The sequence below is a fragment of the Psammomys obesus genome, unplaced genomic scaffold (genome assembly GCF_907164565.1).
Source record: "Psammomys obesus unplaced genomic scaffold, mPsaObe1.curated_primary_1811, whole genome shotgun sequence".
In the NCBI taxonomy this organism is placed as follows: domain Eukaryota; kingdom Metazoa; phylum Chordata; class Mammalia; order Rodentia; family Muridae; genus Psammomys; species Psammomys obesus.
Window position 1 is genome coordinate 7,495,177 of NW_026596166.1, and position 25,925 is coordinate 7,521,101.

Here is a 25,925-nt window from a genome sequence, read left to right on the forward strand (position 1 = left end):
AAGGAAGGAAGGAAGGAAGGAAGGAAGGAAGGAAGGAAGGAAGGAAGAGAGAGAAAGTGAAAGAGAGAGAGAAAGATCACATAACGGAAGAGTATTCTATCCTGAAAGTCAAGTCTAAACTAGCCTATCAGCTAGCTGCCTAACAAAGACACGGAAGTACGTTAAGTCAAGTGGCCATGTCCTCACTGAATAGTTCTAATAATCCCATTAACACCAAGTATACAAACTGGAAAAGGCCTGTAATCCTTTTCCAAATATAGTTTTAAATAATTGATTATTAAGCTATTTTGTGGTTTTAAAAAAAATCAAAGGATTTGTAGAAATTAGGGGTTGAGTAGTGAGTAAAATAAGTATATTCATAAACAGTACCAAATATACTTGGTCTTTACTTAAAGAAGAAATATCTTTCATTAAAGTTTGACACTGAGAGTATAATTATACTACCTCAGTTCTTAGAAAGGCTATCTCAAGCAGTTCCTATCTACAGTTCTATCCCTCTAGAGAATTAATTTAAAAGTTTAGGAGTTTGGACCCTTTGTATTCATCATCACTAAACCAAAATAACACTTCCAGAAATTTTCTAGAAAATTTAGTCTCTCAGAAAATAAAAAATATTGAACTTTAAGTGTTTTACCGTGTGTGTGTGACAACAACTGAAGAAAGAGAGGCCATGAATTTGAGAAAGAGCAAGTAGAGGTGCATGGGAGGGACTTGAGAGGGGAAAAGAAAGGGAGAAAATGATGCAATTATATTACAACCTCAAAAAATTATAATAAAAATTTAAATGTTTACAGGCATTGATCTTGAAAAATCAAGTATATAAATATATATATACATATATATATGAAAATTATTCACCTGAAACAGTCATAATATGAATCTATACTATATAGAACAACATAAAAATTGATATTCATAAAACAAGACAAACACCTATAAAATGCCTTAAAACCTGATCTGAAAAACTGGTAAAGTGTGTGTGTTCTCATGTATATGCAGGTACACCTCTACATTCATGGCATACATGTGGAGGTCAGAGATCAACCTTGGGTGTCATTCCTCAGGCGCCATCTAACTTGCTCTTTGAAACAAGGTCTCTAGATGGCCTGGAACTCATCCAACAAGCTGGAGGAACAATTTTTCTTCCACTGATCTTGATTCTTCACAACACAATAGCTTTATCATCAATATATCTTTCTACCAGTAAGAAAACAAATATTTTGACTACTTGCCTATAGCATCCCATATGACATATGCCCTTAAAATAATACATTATTGAAAATATAGGCACACGAGAATCCAAATTAGGGTTCCAACATCCATGTAAAAAGATGGGCATTACACCAGGAAACTCTGACTCTAGCACTGAGGAGGAGCTGGACAGAGAGAAGAAATCCCAAGGACTCTCTGGGCCAAGTCTAGCCCAGTCTAGCTCCAACAGTTAGCTTTAGGTTCAGTCACAGACTATCTTAAAAACTGAGGTGGGGAGCAATAGAGGGAGACACATGACATATACCCTGACCTTCATATGCACACACATGGCTATATACACCCACATATGTACACAGAGACAGAGACAGAGACGGACAGAGAGACAGACAGACAGTCCTCCTCCCCTATCCCATGATATATACACTGACCTTCATATGCACACACATGGGTATACACACACATACACAGAAAAAGAGACAGACAGAGAGAGACAGAGATAGGGGAGGGGGACTATGCAACCCAAAAAGTCATCCTGTATCTTGAACTGTATGTTTTGAACAAGAATGAACAGATTTTTGAACAAGAATGAACAGGGATTTTTATTAAGTCTCAGTTTTGCTTATAAATATGGTTAAGAAATCAAATAAAACAAAAAGGATGCAGCAGAGTCAAAATGTCTACAAAATGCCCTTTATTATCACTGCTACATCATCATCTACATCATGAGGAGGTGGATCACTCATCACGTCCACTGTCATTCAATATTCCACCACACAGAATCACTGCAGACATTCATCAGCATGTCAAATGTACCCTTTACAGAATGCTTGTAGGCTGACATGGTGTTGCAGGCTTATAGCATCTCCAGGATGGAGATAAGGTGAGAGGATAGAGAGTTCAAAGCCAATCTGGGTTACATACTGCGTGGACAGTCTGGGCAACACAGTGAAATCCTACCACGACCCCTGCCAAGAAAAGGGGGATGGGAGGGAAATCTGTCTATAATTAAGTTAAAATTCAAAACATCTTCCTATAGAAATAACATTACTAATGATGGTGCATCCCAGACTGACAACATACAAAGTACATTAACTACCTTTAATTTAGTCTGGGGCTCTGGGAACAATACAGGAGGGAAACCAAATGAAACCCTTGTCCTTTGTATTCTCATCTAGCACCTAGTGCCTATCCCAGGCACTGTATATCCCCACAACAGGATATCCCTAAATTCCTAAGAAGAAACTTGCCCCTCTGGCCACTGCGAATCCTATTATGCTCTCTGATCTTAAGCCATGACCTGAATTTATCACAATAAAAACTCTCTGACTTCAGTAAGGTGTTAGAAGGAGAAATGGAATTGGATGATTTTACTTGGTAAACATCTGGGATTTGTTATTTCATTATTGATATTTTTAAAGGCATTTGTGAAATAATATATAAAGTAGTTCTTTGAAAAACAGACTAATGATTACTTACTTATTTTCTGTCTTGCTTGATATTTGTGTATTTTAATTGTCCACAGAGATTACCTTTGCACTTTTTATCTTACACACTCCTATTAAAGAAGACAAAGACCAACACTTCACAGTGGCTAATGAGCAGGGTCGGATACCCTATGATAGGAGCTTGGAAGAGTACAGAAACCCAGCGTTAACAGGTCTAGAAATAATGAAATTCAAGGACTCTCAGAACTAGAAAGGCTAGGAAAGACTGTCTCCAATCTTACTGACCTCTCAATTTCTGATTCTCTCTTCAATATCCTTTCACATGTCTAAATACTACCAACAGAGCAACAGGGCACTCAAACAGTCTACAGGCAGGTTCCCTCTCTGTCTCTACATTTTAGGGCCCGGCAATTGAAGGCACCAGTCCCCAAAGCAAAACAAAATCCCCTTCAACAGTCAGAGACAAAAATCTATGTGACACAGATAAAATTCTATCCACATCTAATTAAGGCATAAAACCATAGTGTCTCACAAAAGCAGACCTAGATTTCCTGTATCATAAGGCATGATTTTTACAGCAGATACACGTGTCCTTGCACTGGCATCAATCACCACTGTCACACAAAGGACAAGAGAATGAATGCTTATGAAAATTCCCTAACTACAGTATTTTCACTCAACAAAACAAGGCTGCCCCTAAAACGCGAGTTTGTCGGAGGTTTTGACATACTTTGAATTCTGTTTTTTTTTTTTGTTTTCAGAAATTCTAATGGATTGCCAGATTAATGTCAGTCTCATTATGCATTTAACTACACCATATCTGCTTAGCAGAAAGTCCCACAAAATATTTAAAAGGAACAGGATAACTTTAAGAGTTCCAATTATCTATAAAATGTGATTTTTATATCATCCTTTGAATGACTTATAAACTAATAGTTTATAGAAGACTGTGACATTATTTACAGTTAGTCTATTTACACCTTAGAGAAAGAGTTCTGCCTCCCCTTCCTTCTCGAAAGGGCTGAAAATTCTGGCAGATTCTATTTCCAAGTGTCTTTTTCTTTTTAATTTTATGCACCTTTTAAATCATGAGTGTAACTCACTTGTATCAGTTAGCACTCTGTTAACAAAAATTATTTTCCATCACTATTGTTGCAGGTCAACAGGAGACGCCAGTCAAACACTACCTCTTTTTCAGTTTGCTGTTATAAAAACACAAAAAACATAAACTTCAGGTACAGACAAGAACACTGCAGAAGATCTAAATAGGTATTTTACAATAGTCACAATTACATAATTTAATTCTAAGTTAGCATGATATAAAAAATATTAGCAGTTGTCGCCTCTCGGTTTGACAGCGCTTCAAATACAGCAGTGTTAGATTACAGCAGCATATACTATGCATCTTTCCCCTCTGAATATAGCTCAGAAGTGTAGCCTCTCCACCCGCTGGGACACTTCTTCAGGCATTCAAAAGACAAGACTAACAGGTTTACTCCTCCAGTACAGCAATGACAAATAAGGTAGGAAAAGGATCCACCACACCTCCAGGCCTGTTGGCAAAACCTCCAGGCTCTTCACCATGACATTCAAACATGAAACTGCACAGCTTTTCTTTATCAACGCGATGAAGCCTCCTGATTATCTTTAGGGAGGCCAAAATCCACCATGAGTAGCATACAGCTGGCAACTTCTCCAGTCTTCCACTGAGTCTATCTGAGGACAACTGCTATTCTCAAAACCACCAACCCAAAAAAAAAGGTCTATCATGAAAGTTGATACAAGACAAAACAAACTCAATCACCTTTCCCACATTCATAGCATCAAGGGTGCCCAAGAGAGTCAAAGTTGCCACCACAGAAAATGAGAATCTTTATCACTTTCTCCCTAAATACCTTCTGTAGACTCTGAACATACTCCACTTTATTTTTTATATCAGTAACATTATTACTATCATACGGAGTAAGAATCTGGACAGCACTAAGAGTGTACAGATGTGAACCATGTCCAGTGCTTGCTCCCCGACACTCATGTTAACATGACTCAATACATGTCAATATTACTTCTCTGTTCATGAGATAAAGCAGTCCCGTAAGATCCATCACTGTCAGGGCCCAGGAGATGCCACTCACTCGCCAATACATGCACAAGTATTCACAACCATCTTTCTTCGAGCCACAGAGGCAATCCACTCAGCATGTCACTGCAGTAGCAGGGTGTCAGGTGCCTCTGACTTGACAGTGACATCTTCTGCACTAAACCCACGCTGGACCGCTAAAAGCCCTATATTCAAGTAAAAGGGATCTTCTGCATGGAGTTTTTCGCCTAATCATTCTCTTGCTTTGACATCTTTGTTGTTAGTTTCTTTAGTTTCTAAAAGGTTAAAATTTATGGAAAAATTGTTAAGTTAAATATGGGAAACAGTTTACCTTGTAATTGACAACATCTAAGACCATTTAAGGATGCTCTCTAAGCATTTTCAGAATGTTACTTTAGTCCCATAAATAGCACATTGCAGTGTATGTAAAGATGACCAAGGATATCTGTCCAAGTCCCACAGGCATTAACCAGAATACGAACCCATCCAATGTGACACTGAAGCCCTTACAGCCATCGTAACTCTGTCTTTTATAAATGGGGGTTAGGGTGCATATACCATTAAATCAGAATAAAAGGTGACCATAATTATTCTCCCCTACTTCCCATTCTTGACTCAAATGTTCCTGTGAGAAAAGTACAATTCACTACCACATAGGACACAAGGAACTAGCTTGATAACCTTTGAGAAAAGGGTAGTGGAACTTTTCTAGAACTCAAAATAGCCAAGAAAATGTGTGCAACATCACTTACCATTTCAAGGAACACAGATCATGGGTCAGAAATTTTAATTACATCTGTGCCTATGATCTTTAAACTAAAATTAGTAATATGGAAATTAAAAATTATTTTACAGAGCCTTGTCAATGCCAATAATCTTCATTCAAAAGAGTTAGGTTTTGCACAGCTCTGCAGGACCTACAGCCACACATAATAACGTTGTTCAAGGAGGGATGGTCCTGGATCAAGTCTTTGTCACCTCTCTCAAAATTAACATGTTCAACACAAGAGACATTCTACTAAAATAAAACATAACTAAACAAATAATCTACACGCTTGTACTTTTACTGTATCTTATGCTTAGTGAATATATTAGTAGGTAACAAGGGGTGATTAATAATACCTATATTACAAATATACATGGAAATGTATTCAACACTAGAACATGTTCTTTAGTCTTAAAACTTATTAACACAGTTAACATAGACAAAAATCAAGGAACACAGGTAGTTGCAAAAACCTCACTACATTGACTTTAGGTATATATGTTGTTTCTTCCCATTAATAACATTCATTTTTATAGCAGAAGACTATGAATGCCAAGAAAATATTAAATAAATCTAGCCTTTATTTATATTAACTGTACCACCCAATTTAAATTCATGCTTTTGATGCTCCAAATATATTACCAAAAATATGATTTGAAAGATTAAATTTGTCTACTTATGACAAAGGAAGACCAGAAATGAAATGTCCCAACAATCTGATTGTGTTTCTGTTACATGAATGATTTATGGTTGAGGAGCTTTGCACAATTCTCAAATGTGCAAAGTATTTCCATATGCTTAGGACAAGAACTAGCCAAACCAAACAAGGCTGTAGAAATTTGTTGTTTTATTTCCCTGCCATGTGCCACCCCCCTTCTTGCCTTTGCCTGCCTATTGTTCATAGTTGCACTTTTCAAGAAATAAGGCAGCAAATCAAATCTCCAGCTGGGAACTGGAGTTCTGGATATTACATTGCAATGACATTGTCCGTGGAAATGTTTATTGACATAAACGCCTGAAGAGAATATGCATTTCCTAATGCAATGCTAAATGTACTGTGATATCTCTTACTAGTATTTAAAATTATCATTCAGTATTCATTAAAAAGAAAATGTTTAATCAAGATCACATAGACTTTCAAGAAAAGCTAATACCTCTGATCATTATGAACCTTATTTTTATGTTTTATACCTTGTGATGATAAGCTTCATTTTTATCTGACATATATATAATGATTCCATGATTTCAAAATACTGTAAGGAAGGAAAACAGAGAATTCAAGCACTAGTACAAACTGCTTTCACAATATGAGCTAAAACAGCATGTGCTGAAATAGAAACTTCACATAGTATTTCCATTTCTCACAGGTAAAGATGTTGAGTTATTCCTCCTCAAAGATATATTATGGAATCAAACAGATATGAAAACTTAAAGGAAAAGGCAACCAAATAAGATGAACTTAGTCTCCAAGTCTAAATATAATGAAACTTTTAAATTGCCTGTTTGCACTGAAGCCTCAAACACATGACAGAACCATAGAAGCTGAAGCCCTAGTGGACCTACATACACACTTCATTAACATGCACTCAAAAAAATCTGTAATGAAAATTGGCAGGGCTGGAAAGATGGCTCAGTGATTAAGAGCACTGACTGCTTTTCCAGAGGACCCAGGTTCTGTTCCCAGCCCAAATGGTGGCTCACAGCTGGTAGAATACGTTCCATGACGCTATGTGAGGGGAGTTCTGAGAGCTTGAGAAAACTGCAAGCAAACAAGGTAGGAGAGCTGTAACCTCTGTTCCTTCAGAACATGGTTTGTTATTGGAATGTACTTTCACACCCTCCCAACAGGTGTATCAGACAGGAGTGAGTTTACTCCAGATTATCCACTATAACTGGTTATTGTTGTTTATTTATTTGCATTTTATGAGAAAAAAAAAAAAAACGTGGTTTTGCCCCATGTGGCTTATCCTTGTGCTGTATATTTTATTCAGGACTAAACAACTGAAAATGAAATCTGAAATAATTCCTTGAAGACAATATCTAAAACATGAAATACTTGGGAACAGATGTGTCAATAAGTCTTAAGACATACCACTAAAAACTACAAAATACATCTGAGATAAAGAGACTTCCATTGCAGAAACATCAGCTTGCCCCAATAGAGAAAAAAGAAAGAAAAGAGAAGGGGGGTGGGGGGGGACAGCTGACACAAAGCTAGAAATAACGGAGGTGGTGAATGTCAGAAAAGACGTTAGTAGAGACAATGTATGTTTGTTGGTTGGTTTAGGGGTTTCTGACTGGGATCTCACTTTGGCTGGGCTCATCATATAGCTGAGTCAGACTTCAGACTCACCATGACTCTCCTACATCAGCCTCTGAAGACACTGACTGGGTACAGGCCTGGGCTACCTTGCCTAGCTGGTATAGCTAATGAAAATACGTTACATGTTCAACATGCTCAAGAAGATGGTGTGGAAAAAAAAAAAAAAAAAAAAAAAAAGCAAACACAAGAAGAAAAATAAAAAAGCAAATACCCAAACAGAATATTCCATGGATAAAAACATATACTTCACAAAATAAAAAAGAAAGTGGCACATCCTTTAATCTCAGCACTCTGGGGGGGAAGGGGTGCAGAGGGAGTGTCTGTGAGTCAGCTAGGGCTCTACAGAAAGACCCTCTCTCAAACAAGAGAGGGAAGGAGGGAGAAATAAAAAAAAACATACAGCTGGGTAAGACTATCAGGCAGTATGAAAGAAAAAAAATCAGTGAATCTGAGAACACAGGAATAGCAGCTCCCAAAGCACATACAAGAAATGATTAGAAAAACATAACGGACAAGGCATCAACTATTAAGAAAGATAAATTACAGGCAATTAAAACTGCATAGTAAGGTGAAAAGAAAGAACAGCAGAGTTATACAAAGAAATAAAACCTAATTTTCCCAATCTGACAGAATTTTTCAATAGACAAATCATCCAGAGAGAAAAATAAGTAAGACATCACCATAAGGGAACTATAAACCAAGCAGCAGGAAGACTTTTACAAAACAATGTACCCAACAGCTAGAGAACACACATTCTTCTTCTCTTCAGTAGACAGAACATTTTTATATTAGGCCACACAACAAGTCTCAACAAATTCTAAGCAATGAAAACCACATCATGTATGTATCTTCCCTAATAAATAATCAAAGTAACTTCAAAACCTGTGCAAAGACACCAAAGCTAAGCAATGTGCTCCTGAGGACAATGAACCAATGAAAAGAAAACTTTACAGCTACTGAAATAAATGAAAACAGAAATGCAACATACAGGTATCTATGAAATATAGCAAAAAGCCACACTAACAGATAAGCTTAAGGTAAGGTAAGAAGTGGCTATTAAAAAATCCAGAAAAAAAACTAAAAAAACTTTTTTAAAAAACTAGTTATGTAAGTAGGTCATGGTAGCACATGCCTTAATCCTAGCTCTCTGGAGGCAGAGGCAGGGGTATCTCTGAGTTCAAAGTCAGCCTGGTCTACAGGGCAAGTTCCAAGACAGCCAGGTTTACACAGAGACCCTAATCTCAAAAAAACAAAACAAACAAACAAACAACAAAAACAAAAACCAAAAATAACTAAAAATACAAGTAAGGAATTAGAAAGGCAAAACCAAACATGAAACTGATGGCATATATAGAGAGGGAGAAAACATCTTCAATCTATCTATCCAGCAAGAGATTAATATCTGTACTGTAATGAAAAAACAATAGTAAATGATATGATTAGAAAGGAGGAGATGATACAGATATTTCTTTAAGATATACAAATAACTAACAAGTAAATGAAAAGTGCTCAGCAGCACCAACCAACAGGCACACAGGTCAAAACCGCAATGAGATGCTTGCGCTTCCACACAGATCAGCTATCACCAAATGACAACCACTGGGCAGGCACAAAGAAGGCAGCTCCCAGACAACTGGTGAGGGTATAAACCAGCACAGCACTCCCAAAAGCATGAGGAAAGTTCCTCAAAATACTACAAACATAACTACTAATTGACACAGCAATTAATTCTACTTCCCGATAAATATCCAAAGGTAAGAAGATAACCATGTCAAAGAGGTTTCTGCTAGCCAGGTGTGGTGGCACACGCCTTTAGTTCCAGCACTCAGGGAGACACAGGCAGGGGGATCTCTGAGTTCAAGGCCAGCCTGGTCTACAGAATGTGTTCCAGGACAGCCAAGGCTACACAGAAAAACCCTGTCTCATAAAACAAAAAACAAACAAACAAATAAAAAAAGGTATCTGCACACCCCTGTTTACTGCAGCACTATTCTCTGTGGCCAAGACAGCCAATCAGCCTGCATGTCCACTAACAGAAAAACAGATTTTAACAAAATGTGGTTAATATTTACAGTAGAATATCAGTTGTGAAAATAAATGGAATTCTGTCTCTCAGCAACATGAATGGAACAAGAGGATATTATGTAGCTGATCCAATAGATGCAGAGTGTAGTTAGCAGAGGCTGAAGGGAGCGGAGGTGGAAAGAGAGTGGTTAACAAATACAAGGTACAGTTGTAGAGGAATACAAATTTCTAATGCGCTACTGCACAAACGTACCTAGAGCCAAGCGGAATGGGCTCTGAATGGAAACATCACTTATTCTGACTTAGTCATTCTACTAAAATTATATAAATTATAATATATTATACTGTTTTATAATTATGTAAATTATAATATGTAATATATAAATTATATATCACAAAATGAAAACTAGTGGCAAATAAGTTTGCAAAAAAAAACTGGAGGAAATTAAAAAACCATATTGAGATGCCACTAATACCTATTCAACACAGCTAAAATACATTTTAAACTCACAATACTGACTGCTAGTAAGGATGCCACTCACGGAACTCACAGGATGAGAAACAGTATGAAGCTTCTCCCCTCAAGACATCTATAACCTACTAACTAGCATACATTTCAACATACAAAGTAAATAATTTTAAGAATCCAAGAGTAGTTGTGTGGAAGTTGAAAATAAAAGATGTATGAAAAAAAAAGAAAAACATGCATATTTGCAGATCAAAGTTGGTATCTGGAGGTTGGTAAACAACGGCTTTGTCAAGTAAAGGTGGTTTGCCACCAACTCTGATGACCTGAGGGCCATCATCAAAACTTACATGGTGGAGAAGGAACCAACTCCTGTGAGCTGTCTTCTGTGCCCACATGAGAGAACTCTGTAGCACTCAGAGCATGAAGGCACCACGAACACAGAAATAAGCCTTTCCACTACAGCTTTGCCTTTCGGCAAATGCTAAACATAATTAAAAACAAACTAAAAGAAAGAGCTTCCACCAGAGGTGAGAGGAGGAAGGGAGGGCCAGACAGAGAAAGATCTGTACAGCACACTCCCCACCCCAAGATAATTAGATAAACAGTGGGCACCTCTCCTAGCAAACAACCATGGGAATTCAGCAATGGTGCTCTCGAGGAATCTGCTCTTTAGAACTTGGTATGTCTGTGAATCTTCGACACTGATATCTATCTGTTAACATTAAAGTCTTGCCTTAATGGCAAGGAAACACTACAGGGAAAATGGTTAAAGCTCTCCATGCTATCCTATTCACCTCTCATGAGAAGGAATGCTGCTGGGCCAACTCTGGCTCAATTTCCTACTCTCTTCAAGGAAACACATTACACCAACGAAGATTTCCCTCCTGTTATCTTTATTATAATATATTTGTTAAGCAATGATTGTTCTTCAAAAAAAATTCAAAGCTGGTCTAAACAAACATAGTTATGCCTTAATATCTGTGAGGTATTGATTTTAGCAAAATCCAAGGGCATTCAAGGCCCTAAAATAAAATGGCACATCTCCCAGTGAATGGCGGTGAGGGTAGATTCATCGCTACTGCATGGCCCTAAGCAGTGGGTGCTCAGCCATAAATAAGGCATTTCTAAAATCTTCTCTGAGACTCAGTAAACACAGCAGAAGAGGAGGCAAAAAGTAAGGAGAAAAACAAGAAAAAATGGCCATGAAATGCCATCTTTCGCTCAAAGTTCTCAATAAAAACAGAATACAATTAATTCTTTTTAAACTAAAGCTGGTGTTTTCACAAGCATTTAAGAACATCCCAAGCACAGTATTCCATAAAGACAAAGAAGCTTCAAAGTATATGCATATCTTTAGACTCCATTAATAGCAACATAGTGCAGAATGTTCATTTACTCTTCTAGAACATTTCATTAAACCCTGGCATATTTTTAGTGTTAGGATGCAATGCTTATATGCCAAACATTGAAATAAACATTTAAAGAGTTTAACAGTATAAAATAATAGGGTGTTGGTAAAAAAAAAAAAAAGATACTTTAGATTGGACCATCAAAATTTCAGTGTGGCTGAGAGCAGTAGCTCCCTCCTATAATCAACACACTTGAGAGGTGGAGATAAAGGTTCAAATTAAGATCATCTCCCACTATATCGAGAGTTCAAGGTCACCTTGGGCTACTTAAGATGCTCTCTCAAACACTGAAGGTGGGAAAAGGTTCCCGTGAATTATGTATAACAACCAAGCGTAGTAGGAGAAACATTGTTAAATGTGCTTTTCGTTTGTAAAAAGGCTACTTCTTACACAGGCATTTTTAGTCCCTCTGCTGGGATTTTTGCATGGCTAATTCATTTTCATCATAAACTTGTTAGTACAAATGTCACTTTCTCAGATATGAGAAGAATGAATGATTAACGTTCTGATTTTATTCTAGGAAAATTGGAGAGACAATAAAATATTAAGCAAGAAAGTTATCAAATTTTAAAATGTTGTTTATTTATTAAAATCTATTCATTTGGGGGAGCATCCAAAAAGTTTATTAAGTAGACCATAAGGTGTTCAGAATAGAGAGCAACTGATAGCAACTAGCCTAGAATGGATGAGATAAAGACAAGTAAATGAAATCCAGATAAATTCTAAAATAGAGACAATCATTGAGATACTCAAGTTACTGTAGGCAGCAGGTGGGAAAAAAAAATGAGCTTTCGAGAAACTTAGATGATCTGTGTCTTCTACTTAGACTGTCACCCCTGATTATATAGACTATGAAAGAAAGATAACTATATAGCATCTGCTACATAATTGCTCAAACTAATGTAGTGTGAGAAGAAACAGTCTGTGTGTTTTACAGTCAGAATACTGTATCTAGTTAAAATGCGCGTGGTAACATTTTTGAGCCATTCTCTGTTGCATTCCCATCATGCTCTGCTTTCAACTGAGGACAGAAAGACTTCTGGGTATTTGGCTATTTTCTGTCATCTAAGCACTAGACATCATCCAGAAAGTGACTGGACTAGTCTTTCAGCTAACTTATCTACCTCAACTTCTGCATGCCCTTAAGAATAGCTTTGAAACACTTACTCATGAGCATACAATGACAAATGTCAACCAAAAAGCTACAAACCCCATCCTCTTAAGTTTCAATGGAAGAGTAGATTCTTAATTTGCCAATTTTTTATACACTTCCTTAGAGAAAGAACTGATTAATACAATATAAGCAAAGTATATCTTGTAATAAGTAACTGCATTCTGTTTCTAGAATTCACCTTAGAGAAGCAACTCCAATGCCAAATTACTCTACACATCTGTTTTTGTTGCATCTTTGAGGTAAGATCTCATGTAGCCCAGGCTGGCCTCAAACTTACTAAGAAGTCAAGGATGACTTTGAACTTCTGATCCTTCTGCCTTTATTCCCTAAGTGTCAGACTGACTGTGTGCATTACTAAGCCCAGTTTTATTAGTGTTTGAGACTGATGCTCAGCAAGCACCACATCCTCTAGGCTAGCCCTGTTTTACACAGTTCTATTACTGCTATGTGGCTCCATGATGTTATATTAGATTTTTGGTTTGGGGGTAAGTGTGAATGTATCATATGCATGTAGAAACTAGAAGACAATCTCTGGCATCATTCCTCAAGAGCTATCTAACTCACCTCTTTAAGATGGGATCTCTCATAGGCCTGTAGCTCACTCACAGGGCTAGGCTGCCTGTTTACCCAGCCCCAAGTGTGTCTTTGCCTACCCAGCACTGGGATCACAAGCACACAAGACCACACCAAGCTTTAAAAAACAACAACAACAAAACACACAAAAACATGGATTCTGAGGGCTGAACGCAGGACCTTATGCTTATATATCATACAGTTTGCCAATTGAACCATCACTACTTTATATATTTAAGAAAAAAAAAAAACCAAACCCAATATGAACTAGCTTAAGGGTGAAAAAATATTCACGCACAATGTCAAAATGACAAATACTTACAGTCTATATAACTCACTAGGAGTTTTAATAATTTTCTTTAAGATAAACTTTGATATAATTCTGGTCAACTGTCTATTCATCTGTTCAACATCCTAGTTTCTAAGCAAGAGTTATGAAATGCTTATTAGCTGATAATTATAGATGAAAGAAATAAGAAAGGTAAACTAATAATTTAAATACTGGGACAGTGGTGATACAAGAAAAAAAATGTTACAGAAAACATAGCAAGCAATCAGAAATTCTATTAGCTAAATATTTAAAATGATATTAGACAATAAAACCATTTCACAACAAGCAATGAGTCTGTAAGTTTTAATTGGTGAAGCTTTCTGTTTTAAAGCGAAACATTTTAAGAAAAAAGGGTAAAAATATAAAAATTCTGCATAGCAACTGTATTAATAAATGCTAGACATACACAGAATATATTATAGCTCATATATACTATATTATGAAAACAAAAATATTAAACAATACTGCAGAATGCTAATTTTATTTCATACTTACAGAATACTTTATAAATGTCAAGCAGAAGTTAAGGAACACAATATTTAATCCTCAGAGCAATCTTATACAGAGGCAAATGATTTTATAGATGAGGAGAATGGAAGCAGAGAAACTGGGCAAGCTCATGTATCAATAAAGTTAGAAGAACATTTAAATGCATGTCTAATTCCACTCAGTATATAAACACAAAATGTAAACTTTTATGGACAAATGATAACAGTCATCTGAATAATCAACTCACGCTATCACTGATAACAGTTATCTTCATTTACTGAGCGCTTATCATCAGCCAGGCATGATGTTGGTCATTTTTCTCACATCATTTTTCTTTAACATCTTTGGTAATATGAAACACTTATTGTCATTGACATTTTACAGATACAGGGGACAAACTTGATTCCACAGTTCAAATCTTTAACCACAATTTCACCATGTACAATACTTTATATTACTTTAATGAAACTTTTAAAATATACTTAATCATTTGAAAACATATATTATAGCTATATCAGAAGACGCTGGATCAAAACACATAAAAATTACTATAACAATGTAAATAAGTCATGGACCAGTGAGATGATTAAGTGACTTAGTGCCAAACTTGTGACTGAAACTTGATCCCCAGAATCTACGTGATTGAAGCAGAGACTCAACTCCTACAAGATGCCCTCTAACCTTCATACATGGACCCTGACACACACATGTCCAGACACACACAGATATACACATACACTAAGTACATGTATTTAGAAAGTTACAAAAAATAAAATTAATAATTCTTGTACAACAACAGCAAAAAAAAAAAAAAAACCAACTCATAAACATACCCTTATTTTAAGAATGGTTAGCTTAAACAATGTTTTAATTCAAATCAGTCTATCCTTAAAGAGTATAGAACCTACAAATGGCTTTAATACATTTTTGAAATACATTTATGTAGAAAAAAACCTGTCTGCAGGGAAGTATAAATTAATCCACTACTCTATTTCAAACCAGCAGATAAATAGTTCCCTAACCATATTTATGCCTTCTCAATGAAGAAATGTTCATGTACGATTACAAGTTTACATAACAGGAAAAACAGACCTAGGACGCAGCTCAGTGAAACAGCACTTGTCTAACATGCACAAGACACTGAGTCTCATCTCCACACACAGCCGACACCACACCAATCCATGTCACGCTGAAAACACTGTTCTTTATCCTTTGAAAAGTATTACTTTTCACCTTTCTTACACTATGTGTCATATTTCCAGACATCTAACTTAGAACATACCTGTCCTTAAACAGCTAAACCACTTATTTTACCATAGAATTACCGAAGAATTGAAAAGCACAGTCCTGAGAAATCTCTTTCAAATAAACAATTAAAATAAGGCTTGCCATTTTAATGCCCGTGGAAAATGTCACTGGCTTCATGGATCTGGGCTTCTCTAACTGCATTTCCAGCTGGGTAGATCTGTCTTTATGCTGAGCCAAGAGCAGAGCAACAGGGAGGTCAGAGCTCTCCTGCAAGAAATTCAATATGAAACTTAAGACAGAAAGAATAAAATGCAACAATACTTTCAAAATATGCCTCTATAAACATTTGATATCAACCTAAATATTCATTTTATATAGAACACTTTACAAAAGAATATTAACATTCCATAATAAGAAAAGGCTGCTGTCGACTCATAAATCAAAATAACCTGCAAACAAGTATTTTATAAAAGCCACATTAAAGACAATATAATAGGGTCCTATTTCATCTAGCCACCAACTCATTTATTAAAGAAAGGCTAATCACAAAAAGAGCAGATCAGAGATTTATCTGAGACACATTCTTTTCACTCAGAGTTCAGGCCATTTGAAATGTTTCCCATTAGATTTCACCTAAGGCTGTTTGCAAGTAATCCTTGTTCTGTTTTGAACAATGGAACTATTGTAAGTACCACCACATGCAAACTTATTTATTTTATCCTTTATTTTTACATTTTAAATCACATTTTAATCAAGTAACAAAATAAAAAATGTTTACTATCACACACTGATACTACCCAGTACCTTTATTTATACAAATCTGTACATACTCCTATTTTGAGCAGCAAATAACTTATCCTAATATGATCCTAATAGAGAGACTGGTATTTATCCTGTTGAATGTGAAGCACTTACGTGTTTGAGGTACTGTAAAACTAATGTTTAAACTAAATGGTACCTAGGCTTTTACCTTTCTGAGCTGTCAGTAAATAAGAACCCAGAAACACATTCAGAGAAAGGATCCACCCTTCCCATACAAAAGTATATATTCTGTATGTAGACACAAAGATAAAAAATAACCAAAACAAAACAAAACCCACCATTCTTCTGTTTCTTACACTACAGTTATGTGTGAAAGGCTACCCAGAAAGCGCAAGGCCAGCCTGGGCAACTTATTGAGGTCATCTAAAAATAAAAAATAGAGAAAGGGACGCAGCTCAGTGATGCCGTGCTGGGCCTAACATATCTGAAACTGAGGTGCCCTCCCCAGAGCTACCAGAGAGTGAGTACTGAGTATTAGGAAGAGCAGTCACCCAGCATTTAATCCTCGAGAAACTCCCTGGTTATCATCTCATAATAGAAAACATTACAACAAATTCTCATTTGTCTTCCAAATTGAACCCATTAATAATTTTTAGGCACAAATGTGGCTGACTAACACATTTAAAATAAATGTTTTAAAATTTCAACATAGAAGCAGTAATAAGCAACTCAATTCAACAGAAAATAAAGATGAATATCAAGACTCAGGGTTTTTTTTTTTGTTTGTTTGTTTGTTTGTTTGAGAACTTAAAAGAATACTTTCATTTTTCCCTGCCATGGAAAATTTCTCCCACAGCTCAGTAGATGTAGCAGCTAAATTATAAAGATGTGCTACATTGCTTTACTTAGAGGTATAGGAAGAAGCAAAACATTGTCCCCAACATAAGCATTTTAATTGCATTTCTCTCTCCCTCCCCTCTTTCTCTTTTTCTCTCTCTCTTTCCCATTCTGTGTATTTGTATGTGTGTGTATATGTGTGCATGTATGTGTATGTGTGTATGGGTGTCTACGCATGTTACAGAGCATGTGCAAAAGTGAAAGGACAAAGTGCAGGAGCTGTTTCTCTCCTTCACTAGAATATTAAGATTTTTATAACAGAGCAGAGCATAGAAATACAGACTTTAATATGTAGTAGGAAAAACTAGATGTTCTAGGCCAGCCTTGGCTACACAGTGAGTTCAGGGCCAGCCTGGACTACATGAGATCCTGTCTTAAAAAACAAAACCAAAATTACATTATAACAACATAATTTTTCAAGAACAGTATCACAAAAATTAAAACATATAAGGTCACAAATTTCTTTATAAAACAGATCCTAAACCTGGGTTTAGCAATAATAAAGATGAATAAGAAACAATATTAGAAGAGTCATCAATACCTTTCATTTCATGTTCCACAACAAAGCATTTGTACTGCATTGTTGTGCATTCCTGGAACAATTTCAAATCTCCATTAGGAATTTTGTAAAACTGTAACATTAAAGAAGAGCTATATATAAATGAGCTATAGCCAAAAATATCTTTTTAAATAACCTTTTCATGTGCAAAACTACAAAAAGAAAAAAAAGAAATATTCTTGGCTAAAAAGTTAAACTATAATTGGGCAGGAAAGACTGCTTGCCCAAAAACCTGGAGACCTGAGTTTGATACTGAAAACACATATAAAGACAGAGGAATAAACCAACTCCACATTAATGTCCAAACACACACATCATGTACTCATATTCATACATATTAATTAATGTCTTAAAATTATATCAAGGGCTGGAGAGATGATGACTCAGTGGTTAAAAGCACTTGCGGTTCAACCAGAGGACCTGACTTTCAGAACTAAACGTTTTCATTTACTTTTTTTTTAATTTTATTTTTTTTTAATTAATTAGAGTTTATTCACTTTGTATCCCAGCTGCAGCCCCCTCTGCGGCCCCTCCCAATACCACTCTCCCTCCCTCTTCTCCTCCCAATCCCCTCCCCAAGTCCACTGATAAGAGAGATCCTCCATCTCTTCCTCTGATCCTAGTTCCCAGGTCTCATCAGTACTGGCTGCATTGTCTTCCTTTGTGGCCTGGCAAGGCTGCTTCCCCCTCAGGGGGAGGGGATTAAAGAGCCAGCCACTGAGTTCATGTCAGAGACAGCCCCTGTTCCCATTACTAGGATACCCACTTGTACACTGAGCTGCCATGGGCTATATGTGTGCAGGGGTTTTAGGTTATCTCCATGCATGGTCCTTGGTTAGAGTATTAGTCTCAGAAAAGACCCCTGTGCCCAGATTTTTTTGGTTCTGTTGGTCTCCTTGTGGAGTTCCTGTCCCCTCCAGGTCTTTCATCTCCCCCTTCTTTCATAAGATTCCCTACACTCTGCCAAAAGTTTGGCTATGAGTTTCAGCATTTGTTTTGATATCCTGCTGGGTAGAGTCTTTCAGAAGCCATCCGTGGAGGGCTCCTGTCCTGTTCTCTGTTTTCTTCCTCTTCCAACATACATCCTGTTTGCCTTTCTGAATGAGGATTGATCATCTTACCCAGGGTCCTTCTTCTTGCTTACTTCTTTAGGTGTACAGATTTTACTATGTTTATCCTATATTATATGTCTAATATCCACTTATAAGTGAGCAGATATCACGTGTGTCTTTGTGCACCCCACTCAGGATGATCTTTTCTACTTTCCACCATTTGCCTGCAAATTCCATGATTTCCTTGTTTTTAATTGCTGAGTAGTATTCCATTGTGTAAATGTACCACAATTCCTGTATACATTCCTCAGATGGGGGACATCTGGGTTGTTTCCAGATTCTGGCTATTACAAACAAAGCTGCTACAAACATGGTTGAGCAAATGTCCTTGTTGTATACTTGAGTATCTTTCGGATATAAGCCTAGGAGTGCTATAGCTGAAACTTGAGGAAGCACTATTCCTAATTGTCTGAAAAAAGCCAGATTGATTTCCAACTTGGTTGTACAAGTTTACATTCCCACCAGCAATGGAGGAGGTTTCCCCTTTCTCCACATCCTCTCCAGCATGTGCTGTCATTTGAGTTTTTGATCTTAGCCATTCTGATGGGTGTAAGGTGAAATCTCAGGGTCATTTTGATTTGCATTTTCCTGATAACCTAAGGACGTTGAGCATTTCTTTAAGTGTTTCTCTGCCATTAGATATTCCTCTATTGAGAATTCTCTGTTTAGCTCTGTATCCCATTTTTTAATTGGATTACTTGGTTTGTTGCTGTTTAACTTCTTGAGTTCTTTATATATCTGTATATTAGCCCTCTGTCAGATATAGGGTTGGTGAAGATCCTTTCCCAGTCTGTAGGCCATTGTTTTGTTCTGACGACAGTGTCCTTTGCTTTACAGAAGCTTTTCAGTTTTGCGAGGTCCCATTTTTGATTGTTGCTCTCTCATTTAAAAGTGTAAGCCTTAGCCTTTAAAGAGTGAACTATATGACTAGCCCAAGGACTTATGTTGGTTCCCAGCACCCACTTCAGGCTTCTCAAACTGCCTATAACTCCAGCTCCAAGGCATCCAGTCTTTGGCCTCTGAGAATACCTGCACTCACATGCATACACCCATACACGGATACACTCACATTTATTTATTCTAAAGAGCAAAATTCCATATATAAAAGCAAGACAATGGGATGGGAAGTATGGCTCACCAGGTAAGAGTGCTTGCTGCTCTTTCAGGGAACACAGCACTTACATTAGGCAGCTAACCCAAACACAGAGTCTCTCTCTCTCTCACACACACGGTTTTTTAATGTATTAAAGCAAAACGTGTTCACTTTTAAGAAAGTTGCTAACCAAGACCAGTTTACTATAATCCTAGTATCTCATTCACAGTAAAAGAACCTGAATGCTTGCATGTCATTTTTTTTAATATTTATTTATTATTTATACAGTATTCTGCCTGCATGTGTGTCTGTAGGCCAGAAGAAGGCACCAGATCACATTATAGGTGGTTATGAGTCACCATGTGGTTGCTGGGAATTGAACTCAGGACCTTTGGAAGAACAGCCAGTGCTCTTAACCTCTGAGCCATCTCTCCAGCCCCTTGCATGTCTTAATACTGAAAATTTGTAAAACCTAAGCATTCGAGGTATTTCACTTTAATATCAAGCCACATAATACACTTTAAAACTATCACTTCTATTTTAGAACTCAAATTTTGGAGCCTTGAATGCCTTTATGAGTGTTAAAACAAAATTCAGCATAGGCTCTCATGATAAACATAGCTCTGGAGTAGAACAAGCCTGTGAAACAAGCTTGGGGAATACAGAGCATGCAGGTCTAGTTTTGGAGTTACTTCTCTGTTCTGGGCATTGCATTCCACCTTGGAAGGCTGCAGAGCCCATAGTAATTGCCTAAAGGCACACTGCTTAATATTTAAAGAAATTTTAATAAGAGTGCCTGTAATACTCATTAAAAGCTTTATAATGACCATTTTTAAAGATTATTTTAACTGACTTTAAGCAAGCCATCTGGCAAACAATATTCCTAATAAGAATCAGCTACTGCATTTGACAACAGCATTAACTCATAAAATTTAAGACATAAATGGAACAGAATTTTCAAACAGGAATATAAAAAGATTTAATAACAGAGAACCTGATTAAAAATCTTTTTCCAAACTATTAAGAAATTGAATTTACAGTTAGGATTAAAATAAATGGACTTTCGGCCAACATTATGGCAAACGCTAAGCCATAAACCTTCAGACCGTAACATTAAACCCTGTCACGTACAGTATAATGTGCTGCCAGTGCTTCTCAGAAGGTTCAAAAGTGACTTTGGGCACAAAGACCAAACTCAAAAACAAGAGGAAAAAAAAAAAATTCCAATTAGTTCTCCTTGCATAAGTGTTGTTCAGGGAACATTTCAAAAGCTAAATCTTTTAGACATACTTACAGATGTCTATGCTAGCTTTCCTTTTTTATAAAAATTTAACACAAAAGCACAGAAATATATATTTTTTTCACTTCATTAGTACAGGTCAATCACGATAAGAAAAATTTAATTAACTCAGTTACTCAAGGGTTAAAAGTAACAAAAAAATAATAAAGATTAAAAAAAATCTATAAAAACAAATTTAAAATTTAAGTCAAAAACCAAACTGCAGCGGTATTCTAACCTACTATCTACTGATTAATTGTAGTAACGAATACAGTGAATTACTAAGAATTATTTAAGCACCACGTTACATGGTTTAAAGAGTGAGGAAACTATGTGCGGTAATGATTTGCAGGTGAAGAAAACAGGAAGCAAGAGGAGGGAACTCACAGGACCCGTATTAACTCCAGATCACACACAATATACAGCACAGGCAAGAGTGTCTTACTTCCTGCCTCACTGCATTTGAGGGGAGCTTGATGGCGGCCGCAGCTCAGTGAGACAGCAAGGCTCAGTGCTCCTGAGGCCTGAAAGGTCTTGCAAGCCCAGCTGCTACAAAGAACTAATGGAGAGCCTGCGCTTGAGAAGAGCTGAGGTATTCTTCCAGCTCAGATGCTGCCTGCTCGAGTTGAGAGGCAAATTCACATTCTATTCACAGAAAGTGGGGAGAGGTTTTTAACTACAGTTTTATCTATTTTGTATGAGTGCATGTGCCATGGAGCACACACACGGAGGTCAGAGGGCAACTTGTGATAGTCAGTTCTCTCCTTCCACCAAGTGGGTTCCGAGGCTTGAACTCAGGCTGTCTGCCTTGGCAGCAAGCACCTTTACCTGCCAGAGCATTTCATCAGCCCTAGATAGGCATTTATGATAAGCGCTTTCTGTCTAATCCTCACTAATCCTTTCATTCCTAATTTCCTTATTTTCTTACCTACTTCTAATTTAAGATGTAATCTTCCTTTTCATTTTACGAGTAATTCATTAACTAGCTTAAAATGCTTTTTGAAGAAAGGCATAACAGAAAATACATTTACATTTATTCCAACATAGAATAACAATACAGCAATTAAGAAATGGAAGCATGTCAATACTGAAGAAATGCCTCATAAAAAATGAATATATGAAGGCAGAATGAAAAGGTAACAATGCAGACTTTCCCAGAGAGAAACATCTTCTAGCTTGTGATGTCACCAGCATCACAAAGGGTTATAATAAGTATAAATAATAAAGGATCAAGTCCACGAACCATTTCTCTGCCCACAGTCACTCCTGCTATGTTAACAAAGTTGAATACAGAGCCAAAGGTATTAGTATTCTAATAATCCACTTCACCCAACTATGTTACTTTTCAGGCAAAAATATGACATGTAGTCACTATATTTCAGCACATCATGAATGAATTCAAAACTAGCTTGTTGGGAAACTATTACGAGAAAATGCTCTGAAAACAATGTTTTAGTAAGCTTATAGACACATAAGCAATCTATTGAGTATTATTTTTATATATGTCAATTATAATGTTACTCTCATCTGAAAATGAAGATAGACAAAAACTAAGAAGGGGAAGGAGGAAGAGGAAAAGGGGAGAGGGTAGTGGGAGCAGAGGAAGAAAGAGGAAGAGAGGAGGAGGAGGGGAAGGACAGGAGTGCAATACAACAGAGCTTCACTTTGACAGCCTTCTTTAAGGCCCACAAATGTGTCATATCCACAAGCATCTTCGTAGCTTAGGATGAATCACTTTAAATCCTTTATAGAAATTGGAAAGATATAAAGGGGAGCATGTGACAATAATAAAAATTATAATTAAAGTCACTGTCATGATCCTATCTCTTAACTCTCATTGGGGTGGAAACTGGGTATCAAATTAACATATACTACACCAAATTCTATGAACTCATACATTTTTTGAGCTGATACTATAGAAGAAGTGGTCAAACTGACCTACAAAGGGGCAGAATCTACACCCTATCCCCAGAGACGCAGCAGCTTCTTTCGCTGATCAGGAGGTGTGCTTATGCCAGTTTGCAGCAAAACCTTCAAACTATACATTGTCTACTTCTTTACTCTTAGAATATTCCCGCAGCTCTGGACTGTACAAGATGTCCAACTACACAACTTCAGAAGTCACATGGGCAGCACAGAGACACTCCAGAGGACAGGGTTTCAAAACCCCGCTTGAATTGTGGTTTTTTTTGTTATTGTTGTTTGTTTTGTTTTGTTTAGATAGGGTCTGACTATGTAGCCCTAGCTGTCCTAGAACTCACTCTGTAGACCAGGCTGGCCTCAAACTCAGAGATCCACCTGCCTCTGCCTCTGCCTCCTGAGTGCTAGGATTAAAGGTGAGTGCCACCACACCCACTTGACTCACAGAATTGTAAACATAAATAATATATGGAATGAGAAGATAGGTCTTACTATTCACCAGTATATATGATGACATCAATAACTATCAGAAGCAAAAGTGAAATTTGCTCAGCAGATAAAGCCTCTGACCTGCCTTGGAAGCCCAAATACCTGAGTTCAGTGCTCAGAACCCAGGAAAAGGCTGAAGAAGAGAACCAAATCCAACAACATTGTTTCTGACCCACACACACACATCACGGTAGGCACATGCTCTACAACCCATCCCAATCCTTGAACACAACAATAATAAAAATTTTAAAACTTTTAATATACTAGAAAAAAAACAAAGTCAACTACGTTAGGAATACTCGGAACTTCTGTTAAATGCCATTATTTAGCAACACACATGGGAAAATTACTTTCTAAGTGGCAATTAGCATTCACACTGACCAGCTCATCTAAAAAGGCCTGCTTGTTCTTCCTTTTCAGGATCTGCTGCAGCTCCTCTTCCTTTTGTACAAACAGTCTTCGTTGCTCACTTTCTTGTCGTTCTACCTCCAATGCTTCCTCCAGTTCCTCCTGTTCCCGAGTCTAAGCAGAAATTTACATAAGGAATGGAATGAATTGACAACCCATAGCAATCCCATGCAGTACTCTCCTGCTTTATTTACTGGAAACAAAGAGCAAATTAATCACTTCACTTTAATAATGTAACAATTCTATACAGAACAAACTAGGATACTAGTTATTTCATGCGAGCACACACCACCCCAGAGGACAAACACCAAACCAAGTACACTAAGCCCTGAAGCAGAAATGGAATAACTAGTTCATTCTGGGTGGAGGGTGGGGTTGGGTGATCATTTTAGACAACTTAAAGTCCTTCAATTTGTAGAACTTAACATAGATTTTCTTTTTCAGTTCATGTATTAGGCAAATTCAAGGAGAAAGAGGAGCTGCACTCCTGCACTATAACCTCCTTCTGTGCAAAATTAAACAAGGTCACTGTCTTCCCTGTTCTGATGATAGCAAACCCACACCACAGGTGAACTCATTTTCAAAGCTTTTCAGTTTACTCTCTTTTTCATTCCCCTTAACTCAGCTGCTAAGTATTGTATTTCTCCTAACCATTTTTACCAATTCTACAATCCACAGACCTAAAGAAGCTAAGTAATAAGAAACACCCTAGGGAAGATGCTTAATTCTCATTCAGAAGGGCAAATAGAACAGACACCAGACATGGTTGAAGACAGTGAACAGGACAGGAGCCTATCATAGATGTCCCTCTGGAAAACTCCATCCAGCAGGAGACTGAAGCAGATGCTGAGACTCACAGCCAAACTCTGGGCAGAGGGCAGAAAGTCTTATGGAAGAGTTGGGGAGATAGAAGGACTCAGAGGGGACAGGAGCTCCACAAGAAGACCAACAGAGTCAACATATCTGGGCACAGAGGGCCTGCAGAGACTGATGCACCAACCAAGGACCATAAATGGAAAGGCTCTAGGCCCCCTGCGCAGATGTAGCCCATAGGCAGCTCAGTTTCCATGTGAGTTCCCTAGTAAGGGGAGAAGTGGCTGGCTCTTTGAAGGGGAGCAGTTTTACCAGGCCACAAAGGAAGACAATGCAGCCCGTCCTGATGAGGCCTGATAGGCTAAGGTCAGATTGAAGGGGAGGAGGGCTGCCCCTATCAGTGGACTGGGGGAGAGGCATGGGAGGAAATGAGGGAGGGAGAGTAGGATTGGGAGGGACATAGGCAGGCTGCTACAGCTGGGATACAAAGTGAATAAACTGTAATTAATATAAAAAAAGAAAATGATGAAGAATTAGTACTACTGCTGTTAGTAAAATAAATGTATCTGTCAATGAAAAAAAAATTAAAATAAAATACAACCCTGACAAAAAATTCTATAACGAATAAAAGAATACTTATGGGCATAGTTTCCAAAGAATTAAATAATCATTACGCTTAAGAAAAAAAGAAGTGTAGTTTAATGTGATACTGTCAAAATGCTTTTTGCTACAGTACTGTGGATATCCTCCTAAATACATGCATTTATAACAGTACAGCTGTATTTCTAACATAAATTTCAGTTAAATCCCTTGCAACTATAACTGGTTTTAAAGGAGGATAGTTTTTTAAAAGTATTATATGAAACCTCCACACTGACTTTCATAAGGGGCTGCATCAAAGGATCCAGCTATTACTCCTCTTGGGTCTATACTCAAAGGACTCAACATCTATTTGAAAGATACCTGATAATCTATGATCATTTCTGCTCTATTTACAATAGCCAGGAAATAGAAACAGCCTAGATGTCCAG

General features: G+C 37.2%; 1 protein-coding gene and 1 pseudogene across 2 annotated transcripts in view; both read right to left on the minus strand.

Annotated features, from left to right (window-relative positions):
• Positions 1–25,925, minus strand: part of Mnat1 (MNAT1 component of CDK activating kinase) — a 155,181-nt gene that overhangs the window by 68,276 nt on the left and 60,980 nt on the right. For both annotated transcript variants that reach the window (XM_055595533.1, XM_055595532.1), the window contains exons 5-6: positions 24,055–24,195; positions 15,704–15,829 (exon numbers count right to left, since the gene is read on the minus strand). In XM_055595533.1, coding sequence (XP_055451508.1) covers positions 15,704–15,829; positions 24,055–24,195 — 267 coding nt within the window. The remainder of the gene's footprint in view (positions 1–15,703; positions 15,830–24,054; positions 24,196–25,925) is intronic.
• On the minus strand, positions 4,083–7,243 carry LOC129667628 (geranylgeranyl transferase type-2 subunit beta-like; annotated as a pseudogene).